Genomic DNA, 24,019 nt, shown 5'->3' with positions numbered 1-24,019 from the left:
AGGAAACCTTTTCATCATGTTGATAGCTTTGGAAGTTCTATTTGGTTTCATCTGTTTTCTCATACATACTGGTAGAAAAGCGAAACCACCTTGGGTGCTTAAACCATTGAAGCTGCTGCTCCCTACAGAGTGCTGAAGGGTGACGGTGTGGGCCGCTCTTGGGCCGCTCTGGTGTGAGGCCCTCGGGAAACAGGCCGACAGGGTGGTCTTCCCTCCTTGCCTTCCCAGAGAGGCCCAGAGGAAGCGTCTGGAGAGGCGCCACCCCCACCCCCAGGAGGAAAGAAGCATTCTCACCACCAGGAATGAAGGAAATCTACAGGAACAAACCTTGATTAAAGTAGTTCCTGCCCTCCTCTGGTCTCCATATATTTCTGTTTCTTTCCACAGCTGATGCTTCTAATGCAGCCTCGTGTATCAGCACTGGGCTGCTGCTTGGGTCCTCATTTCTCTGTGGGGCCCACGCCTGCATGACCCCTGGGGCTTTCCTCTGTGGATGTGTCTCCCGTGGATTTACCCCCCAGGTCCAGCTGCAGACCCCAGGGTGGGGCGGGGGGCGGGGGGAAGCTTGGCCTCACCTACGGCTCAAAACTATAAATACTTAAGCTACGTTTTGACCACCATTTCCAGAGAACATCTGTAATAACTTGGTTAAAGTGGTGTGGAACATGTTATGAACCCTTTTGAAAAGCAGTAGGGAATTGAGGTGACTGGGTCAGTGCATTCGTGATGGGGTCTGCAGTGAGGAGTGTGGCCTGGTGTGTCCCAGCTAGCACTGACGTCCTGCAGTGAAGAGAGCTGCTTCCTACGTTGTTTTTATTTATTTTTGAGAGAGAGCATGTGCCGCCCCCCCCCCCCCCGCCACCATGTGCAGAGGAAGTCCAGAGAGAATCCCAAGCAGGCTCGATGCTGAGCTTGATCTCACGAACCTGTGAGATCATGACCTGAGCCCAAATCAAGAGTTGGACACTTAACCGATCGAGGCACCCAGATGCCCCGCTACATTTTCAGGAAGTTTGCTAATAAACAGCTATTACTAAATATTATATACTAAAATAAATTATATTAAAGATAATACATATTTAGACTTTCACATGTGTTTATTTTATTATTGTTTACAATCATCTCTGCTTTTGAGGTTATTTACGACTATTGTACCTACGTGGTAGAAAAACCACATAAAGGTATACTGCTTGAAATTGTCCACAGTGGAAGGATTTGCACCATGGAAATTGGCAAATGTGCTAAATCAGGGCTTGAGTTATTGTTTTGTTGATTGTCTTGACTTAGGGAGGCAAAGGAGAAGATGTTAGTAATAGAAGTTAAATTAACAAGTATATCTTGTCTGTTGCCATTACATCGTGGATAGCCCCAAGTTGAGGAAACATTCTTCTAGTATTCAAAAGCAAAGAAATTACTCCTGTCATTGACAAATAGGGCTTGTTTCACTTTTATCCTGTCCTCCCTACCAAGTAGCTTTTGTGTCTGAAGGACACTAACGAGTCACTTGCAGCCGCGGGCTGGCTAGTGATACAAGGTTGTGGCAGAAATCTGAGAAGGAGCCACAGTGAAACAGCACTTGGTGCCCACTAGAGTGGCTACAATGAGGACAAGATGCGCGGTGACAAATGCTCAGCAGGATGCTGGGAAACTGGAACCCTGCGCCCTGCCGGAGGGAGTGTCTCCTGGTGTAGCTGCCGTGGGAAGCCGCGTGGTGGCTTCTCCGAAGGTTAAACATAGAGTTACCATGTGACCCTGCCATCCTGCTCCTGTGTGTACCCCCGAGAGAATTGAAAACAGATGTCCACACAAAAATCTGTACACGAGTGTTCACAGCAACACAATTCATAGCAGCCAAAAAGTGGAAACAATCCAGATGCATTCAGCTGACGAACAGATACAAAATGTGTTATGGCCACGCTGGGAAATACCGAAATACCTTTTGGTTCAGCCTTCAGCCGTAACAAGGAATGAAGTTCTGACACATGCTACCATGTGGATGAACTTTGGAAACATGTTATGTGAATGTCAGTCACAAAAGAGTACATACTGTGATCTTCCGTTTACACAAAATGTCCACAGCAAGCAGATCCACAGAGGCAGAAATAGAGCAGTGGTAGTGGGGACTGGGGGACAATGCGGAGTGACTGCTCACGAGGACAAGGATGGGGTGGCCGGGGGCTGGGGGACAATGCGGAGTGACTGCTCATGAGGACAGCTTTCTCTTTGGGGTGGTGACAGTGTCCTGGAATTGGTAATGGTTGCCCACCTCTGGGAACATGCTGAAAACACGGAATTGTACGCTTCAGCGGGGTTAATTTCACAGCGCGTGAATTATTTTTCTCTAAAGCCGTCGTCAAAGCAATGAAAGCAGTTTGTAAGAATCGGTTGGCTGCGTGGAGTTTATCAGGAAGGCTGTGTGTCATGTTTCATTACTGTTTGTAAAGTGCGCTGCACACCCTTGCAGTTGTGTACCTCCCTCAGCCGTATTAATCAGGGGCTGTGCGCTGCCCGGGGTGGCTCATCGATCCCTCACCACTGCATGCTTCTCCCTGTGCCTCCGCCTTGCTCCCTCCCCCGGTGACAGCGGAGAAAGGCTCCTGTCCTCCCTGCCCCCACAGTGTGCTCGCCCCCCCCCCCCCCCCCCCCCGCCACAGCAGGCCTGGGGGTCCCTCCCCCCACTCCTCTGGAGCCTCCGAAATGTTGCTTGAACTTGAGGAAGCACTCCATGTTGTGATAGCAATTGTCACCATGTTTTTTGTTTTTTTACTTTTGAAAGAGAAAGAGAAAGCATGAGCGGGGGAGGGGCAGAGAGAAAGGGAGAAAAGATTGGAAGCAGGCTCTGCACTGTCCACGCAGAGCCCAACGCGGGGCCTGAACCCACTGAGCCACCCAAGGACCCCACCACCACAGCTTTAACTCATTACAACTCCTTTTCGGTGATGGTGCACTTCCTGTCCATGGTTTTATTTTTTCACTCAAAGGTTATAACTTCTTTTGCCTAATCTGTCAAGTCTTTAACAGTTTGAATGTATTTGTTAAAGTTTATTTGTTTTGTGGGGGAGGGGCAGAGAGAAAGGAAGAGCGAGAGAGTCCCAAGCAGACTCCGTGCCAAGTGTCAGCACAGAGCCGGACGCGAGGCTCAAACCCACCAACCGCGAGATCATGACCAAAGATCATGACCGCGAGATCATGACCTGGGCCAAAGTTGGACGCTCAACAGACTGAGCCATCCAGGCGCCCCTAAAGATTCTTTTCTAGAAACAGTTTGAAAGTCTGAGGAAATCACAATATACTTTCCAACCTGTCCTGCTCATTCACTTATTCTAGACTCAAGATGGTTTTCTAAATGGTAAGCATTCTGAAGCTGAGGTGAACACACCAGATTTTTAATAAACTGTTACAGGTGCCAGTGTTGTCTTGAAGGAGGAGCTATAACGTAGCTCCAAAACTGCCTGTGGAGAACACAGGTCAAGGAAAGGGCTTTTTGCATGGATAGCTGTGCCTGCGTATTTTACAGTAGAACTTGGCCTTCCAAATTCACAGGAGGATTTCAGAGCTCTTGTAACCTGAGACGCTCTCTGCAGCAAACTTGGGAACGACCCTTCCAGACCCAACCTGCTGCTCCTTGCCGTGCTTTAAGTTCATCCTGTTTGTAGAATGCTTGGGAATTTAGAAAATGTAGGAAGGTCCTAGCATCCAAGAAAAGGAGCAAATGGGCACACCGCTGGTGGTTTTGCTCGTAGCAACCTTCTTCGGCAGCGTCGGGTTCTTGAGATGTTTGGTGTGTTGGTGGTGATTCGCGGGGCGCATCGAAGCAAAAACTAGCAAGCTGTGTTTTCAAGGTTGAGTCTAGGGGCCTAAAGGGATGTCAGCCCACACTGGGGAGGGTGCCTGGGGGCAGTGTCCCCAGCTGAGCAGACGTCCGCCTTCTTGCTCCGGCCCCTCCCCCTGCCCCGCGCTGCTGCTCATGCCACCTGACCTGCCGCCAAACACCGGCCACTTGGCCACGTCGTATTTGTAAGCTAGCTGTTATTTCTGCTTCAGATGAAACGATCAGTGAGTAGCCAAGTAGACAAAGCTGTTTCATGTTAAAACTTGCAAACCCTGCCTCTCTGTTTTTAGTTCTTTGGAAGTCACATCTTGTAACCGTGATGCCGAAGAACTGAAATATCCTGAATGAAGTACCTTCCAAAGGGAAAAGAAATGTTAATTATGTGCAGTGTGGTAGTTCCTTTGGTCTTTGTAAGCTTTAACCACTCTTTTAATTGGCTTTTTAATTTGTATGCAGTAAAATGAATACCCCACTTAAAGTGTACATTTGATGAGTTTGGACAAACATGTGAATGTTTGCAGTCACCACTGACTTCGAGGATGCGGCACCGCGGGCTCCCACGGTACATCCTCTCTCATGCCTGGCTCTTTCCCTCTGTATTTTTCTAAGACTCGTCCATGCAGTGAGTCTCAGTGGTTTCACTCCTTCCCGTGGCTGGGAGTTTTCTAGTTGTTGGTGCGGGGAGGGCACATGGGAGGCACTCTGTTGTAGCTAGAGGTGGAAGTCATGTTCAATAGAGCTTATTTGTTTGTTTTAAATAATGTATAAGAGGGGCGCCTGGGTGGCTCAGTCGGTTGGGCAGCCGACTTCGGCTCAGGTCATGATCTCGCGGTCCGTGAGTTCGAGCCCCGCGTCGGGCTCTGTGCTGACAGCTCGGAGCCTGGAGCCTGCTTCTGATTCTGTGTCTCCCTCTCTCTCTGACCCTCCCCCGTTCATGCTCTGTCTCTCTCTGTCTCAAAAATAAATAAACGTTAAAAAAAAATTTAAAAAAAATTAAATTAAAAAAAAAATAAATAATGTATAAGAGATTTCTAAATTGAATGGTACTTTTCCCCCATGAGTTTAGGTTACATTGATTTTTTTTTTTTTGAGTTTATTTATTTATTTTGAGAGCGATAGAGACCACGTGAGCGGGGGGGGGGGGGGGGGGGGGGGGGGAGAGCAAACAATGACCCCAAGCAGGCTCTGTGCTGGCAGTGCAGAGCTGGATGTGGGGCTCAAACCCATGAACCGTGCGTGACCTCACGACCTGAGCTGAAACCAAGAGTCGGACACTTAACTGACTTGAGCCACCCAGACAATGGATCTGCATCGGTCTTAAAGCAGACAAACGGAAAGCTAGTCTTTCGATTACCCAACTGATCCTTTCATTTTAATGTCACGTTTATTGAAGTCCAGTTGACATACAGTGAAGTTCACTCCTGACAAATGTGTGGACAGCACCCCAACTCAAGATATAGAACATTTTCTGTATCTTGGTGTAGAAATTCCTGGGTAGTTAGCGCTTCCTCCCCCCCCCACGCCTGTTCTATCCTGCAAGCGATGGCCTGTGAATAGAATCCTGCGGCAGGCAGCCTGTTGGTGTGGCTCTTTCAGTCAGCAGAATGTACCTGAGATCCATCTGTGCTGCCTGTTGTCGAGAGTGTCGCACTCTGTCGTTGACGAGCATCGTTGTGTGTGCCACACTTGGTTTTGCCATTTACCAGTGGGAGGACGACGCGTAGGCTGCTTCCAGATTTTGGCAGTTTTAAATAAAACCACTTTTACCAGCCACATACAGGTTTTTGTGTGAGCATATGTATTTATTCATCTTGGATAAATACCTAGGAGTGGGTGCCAGATGGTGCGTTAGGTGTATGTTTAATTGTGTAATGGACTGCCAGCCTTTTTTCCAAAGCGGCTGCACCATTGTGCGTTTCCACCAGCAACATATAAAAGCTCACTTGTTTTACATCTTTGACAACACTTGTTATTGTCAGATGTCTTTGTGGGTTATTTTAGGCGTATAAAAAGGTGTGAGGTGGTATCTCACTGTGGGTTTGATTTGCGTTTCCCAGTGACTTATGATGTTGAGCATGCTTTTATCCATATTTCTTCGGAGAAAGCTTTATTTGGCCACTTTGCCCATTTTTAATCATTTTTTTTAACTTTTATTTATTACTGAGAGACAGAGACAGAGCATGAGCATGGGAGAGGCAGAGAGACGGGGAGACACAGAATGTGAAGCAGGCTGTCAGCACAGAGCCCAACAGAGGGGCTCAAACTCATGAACCGTGAGATCATGACCTGAGCCGAAGTCGGACGCTTAACCGACTAAACCACCCAGACGCCCCCACTTTGCCCATTTTTAAATTGGGTCGTCTGTTTTCTTATTATTGAGTTTTGAGAGATTTTTATATATTCTGGGAACAAGTCCTTTTTCAGATTTGCATATATTTTCTCCCAGTCTGTGGCTTATCTTTTTTGTTTCATGGATTGTGCTTTTGGTGTTGTATCTAAATAATCTTTGCCTGGTCTCAGGTTGTGCAAATTTTGCTGTTTTACACGTTTTATAGTTTCAGATTTTATATTTAGGCTTTTGATCCATTTTGAGTTAGTTTTGTATACAGTACAAAGTGCAGGCTTAAATGCTGGTTTTGCATTAGGAGTTGCATTATTCCAGTGCCATTGTTGAACATGTTCCCTATAGTATTCACGTTAATAATATTTATTGTAGTTCTTTTAATTTGGGTATTCTCTGGCACATGGTCTTAAAAAGAGAATGCTAATGAGGGGCTTTAATAAATTTATACTATGCATTTTACAGTACTGGAGATTTGCTTAGTTTATATTCACCCTGTGCATTTTGTTAAAGGTCTCAGGATTCTGCCCTCCAAGAAAATCTTGCCATGATTGGATAGGACCCCCAGACAAACATTCAAACCTTCGACCTGTTCATTTTTACGTCCCCGAAAATGAATCACCATTGGAACAAAAGCTACGAAAATTAAGACAAGAAACACAAGAATGGAACCAACAGTTTTGGGCAAACCAGAATTTGACATTTTGTCGGGTAAGCTTTGATCTAAGGTCTGAATGAGAAAGAGGTACCACAAATGGCCACTTGGGGGTGCTAAATCCTTACTATTGGCCTTTCTTCTACTCTATCCTGACTTGGTCCCTCCCTCCCTCCTCTCTCCCTCAGCCTCCCTCCATCTCCCTCCCTTCTCTCTCATATGTATGCCTGTATGTAAATTAACGTATGCATATACTTTTTTATTTTTTTTTAAGTTTATTTATTTTGAGAGAGACAGACAGCCCGAAAACCAGTGGGGGAGGTGCAGAGACAGGTGGGCACAGAAGATCCGAAGGGGCACAGAAGCCCTATTCAGGGCTTGAACTCACAAACTGTGAGATCACGACCTGAGCCGAAGTCAGACACTCAGCTGACTGTGCCACCCAGGTGCCCCCTGCATATAGTTTTTAATCTATATGTAACTGTACATAAACACTGATCATTCATAAAATCATAGATCTCAAGACTTCCAAGTAGTTTTACCTTAAAAGGAGTAGCAGAGCCAGAACTAGAATGTGTGTGTTTATGTTTATGAAATATGGGTTTTTGTGATGTGATTTCATTCTGAGAATTCGGAATTCTTAACAGCATATTCATAAATAAACTATATGAGAAAGAAGTAAAAACTCTCGAATCCAGAAGAAAAGCTTTATATGTCTATCCATTTGGGTAGGCTGTGTCACATGGACTGTCCTTATTCTGTTGATTTATAAACAGTTCATGAAACATCTTCTTTTGAAATCCCTACTTCAAGCATGGGACTTTTAACCAAATTCAGATGGCTTCACCCAGGTTTGGAGATGGGCCCAAGCAGACTCCCCCAGACACGTTGGGCCGTGTCCCACCCAAGGAAAATTCAGATGGCTTAGCCCAGGTTTGGAGGTGGGCCCGTGCAGACTCCCCCAGACCATGTTAGGCTGTGTCCCACCCAAGGAAAATTCAGATGGCTTAGCCCAGGTTTGGAGGTGGGCCCGTGCAGACTCCCCCAGACCACTCTGGGCTGTGTCCCACCCAAGGAAAGATGGAAAGACGAAGAAAGAGCGTTCTGATAGTGGTCTTCTTTTAGGAAAAAGAAGAATTTATTCGCTCAAGACTAAAAGCTAAAGGCCTGGAACTGAGAACCGGATCAGGTTAGTTCATTTGTCCTTTTCCTCTTAACATGGTGTTTGTTTAACTGCATGAGAAGATAAAAAGAAAGGATTTCGGATGAAGGGGAGAAAGCTCCGGGGCAAGTCGTGATCTCCTTTGGGACAGGTGCTCTGAGGGGGTCCTCATACTCGTACATGGGACACATGTGTGCCTCCCTCCTGGTCTCTTTCCTCTCTCTGGGTGAGGTCATCCCTCTAACACTTTTAGGTCTTTCCGAGATCAATGACTTCCCTCTGACCTTTGGACTTCTGTCCCATAGTCCCCTGGCTTCTGCACCCTTTCTCCTGTACTAGCTGGACTTGCCAGATTCCTGACCTCAGGTCACGCCCACCAGCCTCCCAAAGCCCCGCCCCTTCCCATCTGTCTGCAGTCACCTCTTAAACGTTTTTCAGTGCTTTTGCCACTCCCTGTCCCCAGGCCCTTGTTACTTCTGTGCCTATTGTAGTAACTTTCTTATTGGTTCTTTGGCCTCCAATTTTTAAATCAGGGATGGGCAAGCTTTCTGTCAAGGCTAGATAGTAGGTAGACTAGTCCTTCTGGGCCAAATGGGGTCTCTGTCTCAGCTGTTCAGTTCTGCTGTTGAAGTGTGAAAGCAGACCTAGAAAATACGTAGACTGGGCACCTGGGTGGCTCAGTGGGTTAGTTGGGCTCCACGTTGTGTGTGGAGCCTGCTTGAGATTCTCTGTCTCCCTCTCTCTCTGCTCTTGGGCCTTGCTCTTTTAAGGAGAGGAAGGAAGAGAGAGAGAGAAAGAAAAAAAAAGAGAAAAGAAAAGAAAAGAAAAAAAAGAAAAACACATAGATTAATGGGCATGAATGTGTTCCAATAAAACTTTATTTACAGAAGCAGGGGCGGCTGGCCCGCAGGCTGTCGTTTGTCAGCTCCTGCCTCAGACTTATCCTTTGCAGTGTAGTCAGACTGTCCTGCCCCAGATGCACAATTGACGTTTGTGGCCGGCTTAGGTTTTTAGACTCGTGTGACTATGGAATGACAGCTGCGCTGTCTGGACTGAAGGCCTCCCCGGCCCCCGCCTGTCCCCTCTTTTACATCTTGTCCCCCATGCTGTGCGGCATGCCAGGGATGCTGGATGCACTCAGGTCCCTCTGCCTGCTGTGCTGCCTTTCCTGTTTTGGATAGAAGGTCTGGTGCCCAAAATGACCTTTAATCATTTTCTCTTGCTGTTGATGTGAGGTCCAAATAACTTGTCATAGTGTTTGTTAGACAGATGTCTGCTGTCAAAACATTCTGATGGAAAATCTGGAACCGTTGACCCCAAAAGCCACGTCTGTCCTTGGGCTAAAGCGCTGCCCCTCCCTTAGCCCCCGCTTGACTCCATTTGGGAGAAAGAGCTGGGAGGGTGGATGCCGGATGATGGGCTCTGCTGTTTTCCGACGGCTGCAGGGTCCCGTCAAGGTGCCATCGTGGAGGGCCGGGGCCAGCAGGAAAGGGTGCAGAGTCCTAACAATAAGCATAGCATAATTGCGCACAATTTCAGATGCTGACTGTATGCGCCAAGTCCTTTGCCTGTATCTGTTTTGTTTCCCACAATGACCCAGAGAAACGGGTCCCGCTGCTTTTACCACCTTAGAGATGAGGAACCTGAGGGCAAGGTATTGAGCCAAAATTACACAGTAAGTGGAGGGCCTGCGTTCTGGCTTAGTGACTAGGGTTCCCGGGCCCATCTGATGTCACCGTGCCACAGTGGCTCTCAGCTCACCCTGTGCTGTCCCGGCCCTGCTGACGAGTGAGCGGGCCCTGGGCTGTGGTCACAGATGCTGCAGCCCTAAGGGAGGGGCACCAGCCTCGTGAGTCTCACCAGGATCAGGCAGGGTCAGGGAGGCTGTGGACATGCTTTGGAGATAACCACTCTCTTAACACGGGAAAGGTTGTTTTGAGTCCTGTTATTAATATCAGAGTTTCTCTTGCTGGTGTTTCTAAGAACTGAAAGGTTGGCCTTAAATCAGACTTTTAAATGAATTTGGTAATAAAACAGGAAGGAATGTATTGAGGACAGGACACATGAAGGGAGGTTCCCACTGTGTCAGCTAGTTAAACAGTTTCCAGGCTGCAGTGATGGAAACGGGGGGGGGGGGGGGGGGGGTAACAGTCATGTCACCTCAGTGAGCCAGAATGCGTGCTGAACACGTGATTATAGGGGTCCCGCAGGACCGAGGGAGGAGGAGTTTGTTTAATAAATGTTAATGGAGACGGGGCACCTGGGTGGCTCAGTCGGTTAAGCGTCCGACTTCGGCTCAGGTCATGATTTCGCAGTCTGTGAGTTTGAGCCCCACATCAGGCTCTGTGCTGACAGCTCAGAGCCTGGAGCCAGCTTCTGATTCTGTGTCTCCCTCTCTCTCTGCCCCTCCTCTGCTCAAGCTCTGTCTCTCTCTATCTATCAAAAATAAATAAAATGTAAAAAATAAAATAAAATAAAATAACGTTAATGAAGAAACTATTTTTGACTCGAGAGTAAATTTAGATTCATGACCCCTATAATACAAATATATTCCAAATGGATCAAAAAGCTAATTATTAAAAATCAATTAATTTAAAAAAACACCTGGGTGACTCAGTTGGTTAAAGTGTCTGACTCTTGATTTCGGCTCAGGTCATGATCTCATGGTTTGTGGTTTGAGTCCCACATACTGGGACCTCATAGTGGCCCTGTGCTGACAGGTTGGGAGTCTGTCTCTCTCCCTGTCTCTCTGCCTCTCCCCCTGCTCTCAAGATAAATAAATAAACATTTTTTAAAAATCAATTATTTGTGGATTAAGAGTTAAATACGTAGCTGCCAGTTGTAGAAGGTCTGATAGAACACAACTGAGTCTCCGTTGTCTAGAGGAATCGTTGTTCTTTAAGCTCGACAGTAAAGGTAGAAGGACAGGAGAACATGAAAACTGCCTTCTATATAAGTGAGGACTTCTTTCTTTGTTAAGATTTTATTTTTAGGCAGTCTGTACCCTCAGTCAACGTGGGGCTCGAACTCACAACCCCAAGATCAAGAGTTGTGTGCTCAATTGCAGGCGGTGTCTGGTAAAGCAGAGGGCTGGAACAAAGGGTCAGCATCCAGGAAACAGGTTAAGCATAAACAGCAGATGATAGAACAGAGGCGACAGGGGCAGTCTTTGTGAAGAGCGTTAACAGGGTTGTAGAAACAACACAATACCTGTAGGTGAGTAATGTGACTGCAGATTACGATGTGTATCAGAACAGCAACTGGGCATCATTTTGTGCTTGCTGAATTCAGGGGGTGCCTTCAGTGGTTACACTCCGTGCTGGTGGAGTTAGAGTTAATAGTCCAATACAGTGCTCATAGGTGGTCCACGGCAGGGGAAATTTCCAGCCGTCTTTCCAGAGGATGCCCCTGTAGGCAGCACCCCTGCCAAGAAGCAGGGAAGTTTTGACCACAGGATATCTAAGAATGCATTCTAGAGGAAAACAGAAAAGGTAGCTGTAGGTTCCTTGCAGCATTATCTTTAAAAAAGGGGGGAGTATATAATTCTAGTAATCGCGCACTGGGTAAGGCTAAGGTGGCCCACTCAGTGGATGTTCACTGGAATATTCTGCAGCAGTGTAGAAAAATTATTGAATTTCCAGTGCAAAAGCGGAATACCCTGATTTCAGCTCTGCTTGTCCCCAAATTGAGTCTCATTTGTAGGGCAGCAGTATGGTGGGAAGATTCTTGCCTCTAATTTCTTTTGTTGCTAAAGTGTTCATGCAGTGGGAAGAAGGCACGCCATGGAGATAGATTTACTTGCAGTCATAAACCCCCACGTGGTTTTTAGCAAATGTGTAACGAACTAGGTTACCCTACCTACCTTTCTTTGCTTAGTTTCATCTGGGCGCAGTAGCCCGCTGCAGTGTCGATAGATGTGGAAGCCGAGTTACTCAGCAGACATTTATGTGGCTTCTGCTTTATGCTGAGCTCTGGCTGTGGGGGGTTTGCACAAGACACCAAACCAGACCAGCAGCTGAAGCTGGCACCTGCCTGTCCTTAGAGCCCAGGGTTCCTGCTGTCCCGCCAGTGGTGGTGACAAGGGTGCGCTCCGTGCCAGGCCCCGTGTCACCCGTCACACCGGCTGCCACCCATTCTGTCTCAGAGCAGCCTCACGATGCGTGCTGTTCTGATCCACGTTCTAGATGAGAGAACCCACAGTCCTGGGCCGGCAGCCAGCGAGGGACAGAGCTCCGGGGGGCCGCTAACCGCTGCCGCTGGGGCGCCTCGTCGGGTCCTCACGTGGGGGTGCAGACAGATGTGCTGGGATGCTGACTCGAGCGTGCACACGTGCTGTCCCTCCAAGACCCATCGTTCAGAGGACACTAATGCTCTTGGGCCGGCCTGGGTGCTCCTCCTGCCTGAAGCCGGGGGCTCCTCCCTGGTCCCCTCACCACGCTCGAGCCCTGCCCACCCTCCTCCTGGCTCACTCTGTTTGGCCACATCTGTGCCTCTCCAGACCCTTTGTTTCCCTCTGTGCCGGTCCCCGGCTTCTGACCCATTCTCTCCCTTCTCTGCCCTGTGGGCTCCTACTCATCCTTTAAGACCCAGCCTACACGTCGCCTTCTCTGGGAGCCTTCGGCTACCCTCCCCTCCTCGGGCGGCTGGCTGTTCTCTTTCTTGTCCCACTTAGCATCTGGCCACGTGTTGATGCGAGGTAGCTGTCGAACTCCTTCTGTGTGCCACGCTAGGCACTGGGACCTCATCCTGGATGAGACAGCTGTGGCCTTGCCCTCAGGGAGCGGACGTTCCAGTGTGGGCTGGGAGTGGGGCCAACAGACAGGTAGCCCTGTGAATACTAGGTCTCGGGGTCTGTCGTCGGCCCCTGGAAGAAAAACAACCGGGAATTGAGGGGGAGCGGGCATCTTAACAGGGCCTCACAGAGGCCTGTCTGAGGAGAGGACAGCTAGGAGAGATTTGAGAGAGAATCTTCTAGATGAGGGAAGAGACCCCAGATGGAGGATTTGAGGAGCTTCAGGAGGCTGGGTCAGAGGAGTGAGAACGAACATGTGGAAAATACTGCTGTTGACTCAGGCAGGTCCTTGGTTATGTTGTGGAAGGGACGTGTCCTTGTCCTCTGTGCGCCGACAGACACACGCTTGGACCATGCCATCTGAGTGCTTGCTTCCGTGTCGTATGTGTCAAAGGTCAGCACCTTCCCTCCTGTTTCTGTGGAAACATGCCCTTGGGTTACCCTCCCAGCCCGTCTCCCCCAAACCCTGCTGGGGTTGCAGCATCGACCTCGGCTGTGCGGCCGGGAAACGTGGCCTCTGCCCGGAGGCGGCGTCTTCCAGGGGCAAGCGTGCTGAACCCGAGGTAGGAGCCCGAACGAGGGCCTCTCTACGCGTGCGAGAGCCCTGGGGGCAGAGGTCCGAGCGCCTGTTTGGGCTTCAAAGCCAGAGTGCCTTCACCTCCGAGCCATCACTGGGTGTCCTGAGACTGGCCTGTGGGCTGCTGTCTGGCCGCATTTCCCTTGGCAGGCTGGTTGCTGTCCTGTGTGGCCTTTTCAAACCTGGGGGGGATGGGGGAGCCCTGGGGGCCGGCGCCGCGGTCGGCATCTCCCACCACACAGGGAGGACCATGGAGGTGGCCGGGTTAGTCCCCGTGTGTCACCCAGTTGAGCGTGTGCTCCCCGACTCCCAGATGGACTGGTTAGGCCGGTACCTACCCCGGGCCAGGGTGGGAGGGTGCGCTGTTGAGCCAGGATGCGTTCAAGTTGGAAAGGAGTCTGTTTCCCCTCTACGGGTGGCTCACGTTTCTTGTTAGAAGCGTCAAGGCATTTGAGGGGACGTGACGAAGCGCGTCGCGGGCTGTGTATTGGGAGACGCACACCTGTGCTTGCCTCAGTCGTGAAGAAATTGAGCCGTGGGGTCATGATCCGAGCCGAAGCTGGACACCTACCTGGCTGAGCCACCCGGGCACCCCTTTTCTTTTTCAAGATTGTGTTGGCTGATGGGTTTCTCTGCATTTTCGGATCTGCTCCTCAGTTTCTGCCAAAAAGCCAGCTGGGATTTTGATGGGGATTGTGTTGTATCTGTAGGTCAGCTTGGGCGTGCTGCCATCTCAGCAGTGTGCAGTCCTTAAAACCATGAACGTGGAATGTCTTTCCATTTGTTCAGGTCTTTTATTTCTTCATGTGTTTTCTAGTTTGCAGTGTGTAGGTCTTAACACTTCCTTTCAGATTTACTCCTAAGTCTTTTATTGTTTCTGGTGATATTGTAAATGGAATTCTTTTTTTTTTTAATATATGTATATTTTTATTAAGTAAACTCTATGCACAACATGGGGCTTCAACTCACAACCCCTAGATAAAGGGTTGCATGCTCTACTGACTGAGCCAGCCAGGCACCCCGGAAATTATTTTTTCTTGATTTCATTTTTGGATTGTTTATTGCTAGTGTATAGATAGAAAGATACAGTTGATGTTTGCATTTTGATCTTGCTGACCTCCTTTGTTAGATCAATAGTAGTTTGTGGGTCTCTTCTTCTTAAGTCTTAATGTTTAAGTTGAAATTAATTTTCAGGTCAGAAAGCAACATTAGATGCAGAAGAAATGGCTGACTTTTACAAGGAATTTTTAAGTAAAAATTTTCAGAAACACATGTGTTATAACAGGTAAGTGCTTACCTTTTTTCTAAAATTTTGAATATCATATTCATATTGGGTAGGATTATTTTCTTACCTGAATTTAGTGACGTTGATGTTTATGCTAAAGGTAGACGTTGCTGTAAACTTAGTTTTCGTACTTTTAAATAAAATTGACGGCTTACAGTTATTTGCACGGCCACCCCATAACGGTTTGCACCCCTAGTGCTCTGACAGCAGGTTCTTTTTTCGAAGTTTATTTTACATTATTTAATTTATTTGTTTACTTGTTTGTTTGAGAGTGTGAGCAGGAGAGAGGGGCAATGGGGGGAGAGAACCTTAAACAGGCTCCACCCCCAGCATGGAGCCCAACGCAGGACTTGATCCCACCACCCTGGGATCAAGACCTGAGCGGAAATCAAAAGTTGGACGCTCAACGGACTGAGCCACCCAGATGCCCCTCGACAGTTCTAAACAGCACTTTCCACTAAGGGGAACCTGGACTCCTTAGAGAAGCAGGTCTGCGGTGGGAACAGCACGCGACGAGGCAACACACCTTGTGTCAAAGAGGAGGCCCAGAGACTGGCGGGGTCACGTGAGAACGGCACGGGGGCCTACTTGAGGGGCTCCCTGAGGCCAAGGGTGAGGCCGTTTCAGCCGCACAAAGGAAATGACCGTGGTGGATTAAAAGTACACCGAGTCTGCAAAGACCTTTGCCGTCATAGCAAGGCCGAGGAGCTCAGTCCCCTCCGCACACTGCCAGTCAGCCAACTCGTTCTGCAAATTGATCGGTAAAAGAACCCAGAGAATTCACACCTTTCCTGCATCGACTGTTTCAGGGGAACCACATGAAGGAGCATTTTTCTTTGTAGGTCGGCAGCTGATGCAGAGGGAGCGGTGGAGTCGGAGAATTCACATTTTCCCAGGGAAATAATAGGTGTGGGCAGCGGTGACCCACAGCTGCGGAAACCAGCGGGCAGGAAGGCGGGCGGGGCTTTGCAGGGCGCGGGATGGGGTGACGGCCCCTCACCCCGTGTCTTCTCTTGCTGCGCACACTGGGCCAGCTGCCTCTGCACGATGCAGGACGAAGTATCGGGCAGCACCTGTGAGGCGTTCTTACCAGAACACGGAGCCGAGTCTAGGCAGACCTCCCTACTTAGTACCAACCAGATCACAGGAAATATGTAAAGGGTGTATGAGTCGGGGGTGAGAGGGGTTCATAGAAGACCTCGTTTAAAATGATAGCCTGGCGGGGGACTCAGTCAAACATCTGACCCTTGATTTCAGCTCAGTTCATGATACCACCGTTGGTGAGTTCGAGCCCTGCATCCGGCTCCTTGCCGACAGCACGGAGCCTGCTTGGGATCCTCTCTCTCCCTCTCTCTGTGCCCCCTCCCCCCCACCCTCAAAATAAATAGAAATAATAAAATAGAAGGTGACAGTGGCAGTGTCGGTCAGGCAGGGCAGGTGAGATCTAAAGCACGGTGGTGGTGGGTGAGGCTGGGCGGGCTCGAGAGACCGACCCTCAGACAGAGGAGTCTGGCGGCACGAGCACGTTGGCACTCCTGCGGTCCCGTGTTACTCTGAACCAGCTAGGTTATAACGTCAGGCCAGCGTGAGTTGTGATGTGGGCCCGAGCATGTGTGCTGGAGAGGAGAGGAGGACCAGAGAAGAGGGGACCAGCCCCACCCCAGGTCAGGTGGCAGGGGAGCGTCAGTGCCCCCTTCCGTGCCCACGCCACCCTGCCCCTGCCTTCCCCATGGAAACAGGGAGAGTTCAGTTTCCCTGCGCTTGGTCAGAGCGTCGGTGGAGTGGAATCTGGCTTTTCCTTAGTAACCCAAGAACTGCAGTCTCGATGGGGTACCGGTTTTCTCTTTCTGGAAGCCTTGTTTGTTTAGGGCACTGCTTCCCATTTATAACATCACTTAAGTGGATAGAAACGTAAGATCGTTCTCACGAGGAGGGAGATTGTCCCTTCAGCCAACACAGAGGCTCCAGAAAACGAGCATCCTTACCTCTTGCTGTCGCTTTTGAGCCCGTGGTCATTTTGCTTCCCTTTGTCCTGGACTCAGTAAGTCATTTGAGTCCAGTCTGGAATAGAAGTTCCGTGGTCACTCACGAGTTCATTTGGCTGAAAAGCATTGGTACTTATGGACATTTCAGCTTCCAAAGGCTTAGCATTGAGAGTCTGGAATGTGTGCCTTCTGTTGTGGAAACTTCCCAAGCTTTGCCCATTCAGCAGTGGGGTGAATTTGCAAGTTTTGTACAGTAACTCACAGGCAAGTGAGCCCGTGGCTGTTGGTGAACTCCACCCTAATATTTAGAGGAAGCCCTGGAATTCTCTATTTAGAGACACAGAAGCTCAGATTGTTTAGAAAAAGAGGATGTGGAGCTTTATGACGTTGGCACTTGTGATAGATTAACTTCTCCCGATGGAGTACTTTGCGCTTCTCCCGCAAATAAGGCCCCAAACCAGGACGGTCCCCACGGAGTCCTGCCACACTCAACGATTGTGGCTCCCCAGGAATGCCACGGACATCTTGAGGCCCCAGTCTCCTTTTCTGGAGTCTCTTAGCAAAAACCAGAGGAGGATTGCAGCAGAATGGGCAAAGGTGGGGGTTCACGTGCTGAGCCTTATTCTTTTGTGATAGCCTGGGGGGCCCTGATGAAAATCCAGGAGGAAGGAGGGAAGGCTTTTAGGGACAGGTTAGCTTTAATGAGGGCAGAAAAAGGAAGAGGCAGTGAGGAAAGGTGGGGATAGTCGGGAGGACTTGCCTTTTGGCCGGGAACTCCCCTCAGAAGCTGGGGTGCTGGTCCTCAGTTACTGGGGGCATCACATGTGCTCGTCTGGTTTCTCCACAGAGACTGGTACAAGCGTAATTTTGCCATCACCTTCTTCATGGGAAAAGTGGCCCTGGAGAGGGTTTGGAACAAGCTGAGACCAAAGCAAAGGAAGACCAGCACTTAGGAACCCACCCTGACCCACCCAGTGGTGTCCCGGGTTTCCACCAGAAGCAGCTGCTTGAGCAGTTCATTTTACAAGGGCTCTGAAAACCTGTACGTGAACGGACGCCCGCACCTCCCCTGTGGGGCCCGTTGGCTTGTGTCAGGACAGGGTGGACTGGGAGAACGGGGGTCCTGGTGAGCCGTAGGCCGTGTGACTCTCCCGACTGTGGATTCCAAGCCGGCCCTGGGTCACGGACATGATATTAAATAAAACCAATGTTTTCGTGTACTGTTTTCTGTGTTTTGAATTCTACCAATTTGAAGTAGAATAATATAAAAATATTCGTGTACTTGATCTGCAAATTTGACTCCACTGACGGGAGTGATTTGGAAGCTGGCTGCCGAGTGAACCGTACCCCACCCTCACGTGACCAGTGGCCAGGGGTTGCTGGACAACCCCGATCAGTGCTGACGGAATGCAGCTGTCCTGGGACACTTGCACCTGCGGACGTGAAAGCAGGCGCCGCTTCTGTGTCAGAGAGACGTCAGGTGACGGCAGAGGCACCTTCGGAGAACTTTCCTCCGTTTACCCCAGTGAGGTGGAGCCTCGGTTTCCTAAGTTTTCCTGAACACCTTGCTGCTGGACCACATCCCTTGTTTTCCAAATTCTTTTTAAATCAGCATTATTTAAAACAGGATTGCATGGGGGCACCTGGCTGGCTCAGTCTGTAGAGCATGTGACTCTTTTTTTTTTTTAATTTACATCCAAGTCAGCATCTAGTGCAACCGTGATTTCAGGAGTAGATTCCTTAGTGCCCCTCCCCCACTTAGCCCATCCCCCCTCCCACAACCCCTCCAGCAACCCTCAGTTTGTTCTCCATCTTTATGAGTCTCTTCTGTTTTGTCCCCCTCCCTGTTTTTATCTTATTTTTGTTTCCCTTCCCTTATGTTCACCTGTTTTGTCTCTTAAAGTCCTCATATGAGTGAAGTCCTATGATTTTTGTCTTTCTCTGACTGACTCACTTTACTTAGCATAATACCCTCCAGTTCCATCCACGTAGTTGCAGATGGCCAGATTTCGTTCTTTTTGATTGTCGAGTAATACTCCATTGTATATATTTACCACTTCTTTATCCATTCATCCATCGATGGACATTTGGGCTCTTTCCATGCTTTGCCTGTTGTCAATAGTGCTGCTATAAACATGGGGGTGCATGTGTCCCTTCAAAGCAGCACACCTGCATCCCGTGGATAAATGCCTAGGAGTGCGATTGCTGGGTCGTAGGGTAGTTCTATTTTTAGTCTTTTGAGGAACCTCCACACTTTTCCAGGGTGGCTGCACCAGCTTGCATCCCCGCCAGCGGTGCCAAAGAGATCCTCTTTCTCCGCATCCTCGCCAACATCTGTTGTTGCCTGAGTTGTTAATGTGAGCCATTCTGACAGGTGTGAGGTGGTATCTCCTTGTGGTTTTGATTTGTATTTCCCTGATGATGAGTGATGTTGAGCAATTTTTCATGTGTCCGTTGGCCAGCTGGATGTCTTCTTTGAGCATGTGACTCTTGATCTTGGGGTTGTGAGTTCGAGCCCCACGTTGGGGGTAGAGTTTACCAGAAAATAAGATTACATATTATGAAGTGCCGAGGCTCTCTTTGTCTTCTCTCCTGGAGCCCTGTGACGTGGGGGAGTCACAGCCAGCAGGAGGGACACCTGCCGCGGCAACAGGGAGGTGGCCTTCAGAGCCAGGCCGCGTTAGGGAGTGTGTCCGCTGAGGGCAGATGGGGTGTCTGGACTTCACCGAAGCCGCTTGGCAGACAGTCTGTCACAGGGTGAGGCATGAAAATACAGTCAGAAGCCTAGGTCTCTGTGGCTTCTAAGCTGCTGCCGGCAAAGACAGTTTGCACCGAGAAAACGCGGGAGGCAGAGGAAACATGGCACCCCCCCACCCGTGGAGGCCTTAAGGGCCCCGTGGAGGAGTGGGGGTCACGTGAGAGCCTCGCGGGCCTCGTGTCTGCCCAGGAGAGCGCTGCCCAGGTGTTCATGCTCCGTGCCCTGTTCGCCAGCTTCCTGTTAACAGGTCCCCGTGGGGTGGAGGGCACGCACCGAGCAGCGTGGACCGCGGGTGTCACAGAAGTAACATCACGTCATTTCTTCACACCACACCTCTGCTCCGCTGGGATCCTCAGCCCGTGGCCGGCGTGGGTGGCGCTGTGTGCGTGCTCAGACAGCCGGCAGGATTGGGGTCCCGTGTGAGCGAGTTTTTAGTTCTTCCTTTATCCCATCAAACTCACTGGCTGACCGTCAGGTTGTTTGCAGATCGTCTTTGCCCTAAATGCTGGGACATTGGAATAAACCGCAACTTGCAGTGGTATTGTTATGAATTATTTTTGCACATCAATTTTTTTTTAATTTTTAAAAATTATTTTATTTATGTATTTATTTATTTTTAATATGTATTTTTTTTTGAGACAAAGAGACAGAGAGAAACAGCACGAGTGGCGGAGGGGCAAAGAGAGAGGGAGACACAGAATCTGAAGCAGGCTCTGGGCTCCAAGCTGTCAGCACAGAGCCCGACGCGGGGCCTGAACCCACGAACTGTAAGATCGTGACCTGAACCAAAGTTGGATGCTCAATCAACGAGCCCCCCAGGCGCCCCTGCTGGTTTTCTTGACATGCTCCTGGCTCCTAGAGGCGAGCCTCTTGAGGCTTCGAGGAACAGAAGCTTATTCAAATGAGCTCCGGGCACAGGTAGTGGGTAGGAAGTCAGATGTCTCCAGGGGCGCCTGGGTGGCTCAGTTGGTTAAGCGTCTGAATCTTGATTTCCACTCAGGTCATGATCTTGTGGTTCGTGAGTTCAAGCCTCACATTGGGCTCTGTATGGAGCCTGCTTGGGATTCTCTCTTTTCCTCTCTCTCTGCCACTTCCCTGTTTGCAATCTCTCTCTCAAATAAGTAAGTTTAAAAAAAATGATTTCCCGTCATAACCACATTCAAGTAAATTATTTTTGGGGACTTCAAATAATTATAGAATGAAGATTAGCTCAGGGACGTATTTTATACAGCTTTTCCTTGAAAATGTCTCTGATATATTTAATGTTTCTGTTTTCTGAGTTAAAAAATAAAATAAAATTGGGTCTCGTTCCCCCTCTGTGTGTTAGGTGCCGTTTGTAAGCATTCGTGTTTTGTGTTTTCGTTTGTTGGTTTGTTTTAAAGTTTATTTATTTTTAAGAGAGAGAGAGTGTATGCGTGCACACACGTAAGGGAGGGGCAGAGATAGAGAGAGAGGGAGGGAGAGAGAATCCCAAGCAGGTCCTGCACTGCCAGCACGAAGCCCGATGGGGGGCTCACACGTACAAACTGCGAGATCATGGCCTGAGCAGAAATCAAGAGTCAAATACTCAACGGACTGAGCCACCCAGGAGCCCTAGTGTTGTTTTTTTGTTTTTTGTTTTTTCAAAGATTTGATTTTTAAGTAATGTCTACACGTAACGTGGGGCTTGAACTTAAAACCCCAAGAACTTAAAACCTTAGATCTACCGACTAAGCCGGCAGGTGCCCCAACATTGGTCTTTTCATTGCTTGTGTTCATCCAAGAAAAGCAGATCCAGGTGTAGCCATCAGAAATGCAGGGGCCTCAGGGCTCAGTGACAACAGGAAGTCTGATCACGGTGTCGTTCCTTGTCTTGCTTCAGTCCTAACATATTGGGGAAGTCCGCCTCTGGGAGGGACAGCCAGGTGTCCTTAGGACATAATAGCACTGGAGTAGCATTCCAGAGCTGGCTTGTCTGCCTTGTGGCCCATCCCTCGGCCTCCGCTCCCTTGGCTGGGAGGATACACACCTGGCACCCTGGCCGAGGTGGCCGGGTGGGTTTGGCGTGCATCTGGCCTCTCACAAGTGCTTGCTCAACTCGCAGTGACTAGTAAGGGTGTCCTTGAGCCAGCTCCTGGGCACCGCGGGGCCTCTGCAGGGGAAGGCGGAAAGCCAACTCCTGCTGGGTTGGGAACGCCCCAGTCCAGAGTCTAAGTAGGAAATGCCTTTGGTTCCCTTTGGTTCCCTGCATGTCCCATAGCTGTCAACACGCAAGGGATCTTCAGGAATTGTCCACGCAGTATTAGGGTAAGAGAGGGCTCTCCTGAGCCAGTTTCAGCTCAGGTCGTGATCTCATGGTTTGTGGGTTCAAGCCCCAAGTTGGGCTCCACATTGACAGCACAGAGCCTACTTGGGATTCTCTCTCTCCATCTCTCTCTGCCCCTCCCCTGCTCCTGCACATACACAACACTCTCAAAATAAACTAAAACGACAACAACAACAAAAAGAGTTGCATGCTCCGCTGACTGAGCTAGCCAGGCATCCCTGCTTTTTTCTGTTTTTAAATTTTATTTTTATTTTTATTTATGTATTTTACTTTTGAGAGAGAGAAAGAGCACGTGAGCAGGGAAGGGGCAGAAGGGGGGCGGGAGAGAGAATCTCAAGCCAACTCCCTGCTGTCAGCACAGAGCCCAACTCAGGGCTCGATCCCACAAACCCTGAGATCATGACCTGAGCCAAAATCAAGAGTCAGACCGACTGAGCCACCCAGGCGTCCCTTTGTTCCGTTTTTAAAAACAAAAGTAAAACATGATCAGCCATGTCCTGACACTTAACAAAGGTCTCTGGTTAGCAAATTAAAACTGTGCAGGAGGGCGTAGACTGCTACTCTTCATGGAGAGTCAGTTTCCCCAAAGGGAAGGCTGGGGGTTCTTGCTCACAAAGCCCATGTGACAGGGGTCCCAGTGGGGGCTGGGGGTTTGTGTCACAGCTAATTTCCCTCTCCGCCTAGCCGAGCCCGCCAGGCTGCTGCTGTCCCGCGAGATGCCCCCTCAGCAGTGCGGCCCCACGGCATGAGGCACATTCCCACTGTCGCGCTCCTATCACCACCTTCTGTCTCCAACACTCTTTCCTCTCCCCAGCCGGAAGCTCTGTCCCCATTAAACACTAACTCTCATCCCCGTTTCCAGCCCCTGGCAGCCAGTCTTCTCCTTTCTGTCTCTGTGAATTGGAATACACCAGGGACTGCATGTGAATGAAATCATATGGTATTTGTTCCTTTGTTTATTTTTATTCTTTTTATTCCTTTTTTTTTTTTTTTTTTTTTTTTTTAAAAAGCTTTGCTCCCTTTGTGGGGCTTGAACTCATGACCCTGAGATCAAGAGTTGCATGCCCTACTGACTGAGCCCGCCAGGTGCCCCTGGAACTGGGAATCCTCAAAGTTCACGTGTGCTGCACCCTCGCAGCAAAGGGCACGTGATGGCGTTCCGTCTGGGGTTCTGTGAGGACAGCGGGGTCGTTCCTGCCACATCGATTCGACCTACTGCGTGCCAGGCCCCACTCGAAGCACTGGGAATAGAGGAGCAGTGGAGGAGAGAGCCCTGTTGGGCCACCCACCCGTCTCGTGACCCCAGTGTCCTGTGCCCATGGTGGGGACTGCCATCCTCCTTGCCGGACAGCACCCCTTCTCAAACGTCCTGCTCACCCCACTGGTCTTCCAGGAAAGTAATTTCTTTCCTTTCATGCCATTGAAAACGAATTGATCAATCTTCCAAAAATGTGCAGGCTGCTTCAAGCTGCATTTGTAGCCACTGGCTATTGATTCGCAGCGATGATCGTCCACTTTGTCCTCAGTCAGTCCTAGGGTGGAAAAGTACAGGAAGAGCCCCTGGAGGAGGGGACGAGATGGAGGGATGAGGTCGGCAGATTTCCAGGGGCGGTTTCTGTCCAGGTATTTGGGGTTATACGTGCTCCCCCAGCCCCTGCACACACGCACCCAGAGATGAGTTTGCCATCAAAACAGACCCACGGTTTGGTGCAGAGTGGAGATGAACGCACAGCCAGAGCTATGGGCAGTGGCACTGGCTCGTGGAAGGTTAGGTGGGCCATTTGCCAGAAGAACCAGTGGGCGGACAAGGTTTTTATTTTAGAGAGAAACCAGCACCCCGGCACGTCCTCAGCACCTCCCCAGGCCTGGATGTGCTGCTGGGGACGTCCACCCTGGCGGGGACGTCTCTCAGAGCCACCCCTACAGCCCCAGCTCCTGCTCCGTGGCCGGAGTCCGTCCTTCCAGACGGCAGGTGGCACCTCCTCATGGGGCGCCTGGGTGGCTCATTGGGTTCAGCGTCGACTCTTCATCTGGGCTCAGGTTGTGGTCTCACGGTTCGTGGGATCGAGCCCCGCATCGGACTCTGTGTTGACAGTGCAGAGTCCGCTTGAGATTCTCTCTCCCTCTCCCTCTGCCCCTCCTCCACTCGTGCCCTCTCTCAAAATAAACATTTAAAAAAGAAACAAGAAAGAAAGTGGTACCTCCCGTCAGCACAGGGTCCTGCTGCGTCTGGCTGAAAACCTCAGAATCTCGCCATCCGTTGGAGAGGCGCGGCCCGGAGGACGCGGCCTCCGGAGGGGCAGTTGTGTCTGTCTTTATCTCCGTCT

General features: G+C 49.7%; 1 protein-coding gene across 2 annotated transcripts in view; it reads left to right on the top strand.

Annotated features, from left to right (window-relative positions):
• The window catches only part of LOC125909127 (cytochrome c oxidase assembly factor 8), a 28,919-nt gene extending 11,070 nt beyond the window's left edge, over positions 1-17,849 (top strand). Inside the window, exons 1-5 of one of the 2 annotated variants that reach the window (XM_049612077.1) lie at positions 4,293-4,394; positions 6,687-6,884; positions 7,954-8,017; positions 14,554-14,644; positions 17,477-17,849. In XM_049612077.1, the coding sequence (XP_049468034.1) occupies positions 4,344-4,394; positions 6,687-6,884; positions 7,954-8,017; positions 14,554-14,644; positions 17,477-17,582 (510 nt within the window). In that variant the 5' untranslated portion in view covers positions 4,293-4,343 and the 3' untranslated portion in view covers positions 17,583-17,849. Of the gene's footprint in view, positions 1-4,292; positions 4,395-6,686; positions 6,885-7,953; positions 8,018-14,553; positions 14,645-17,476 lie in introns of those variants that run through there. The other variant, XM_049612078.1, reaches the window with a different exon arrangement.
• The last annotated feature ends 6,170 nt before the right edge of the window (positions 17,850-24,019 follow it).

Source organism: Panthera uncia (assembly GCF_023721935.1).
Source record: "Panthera uncia isolate 11264 chromosome B3 unlocalized genomic scaffold, Puncia_PCG_1.0 HiC_scaffold_1, whole genome shotgun sequence".
In the NCBI taxonomy this organism is placed as follows: Eukaryota; Metazoa; Chordata; class Mammalia; order Carnivora; family Felidae; genus Panthera; species Panthera uncia.
Note: the sequence above shows the minus strand (reverse complement) of the source record. Positions and strands in the feature narration are given on the sequence as shown.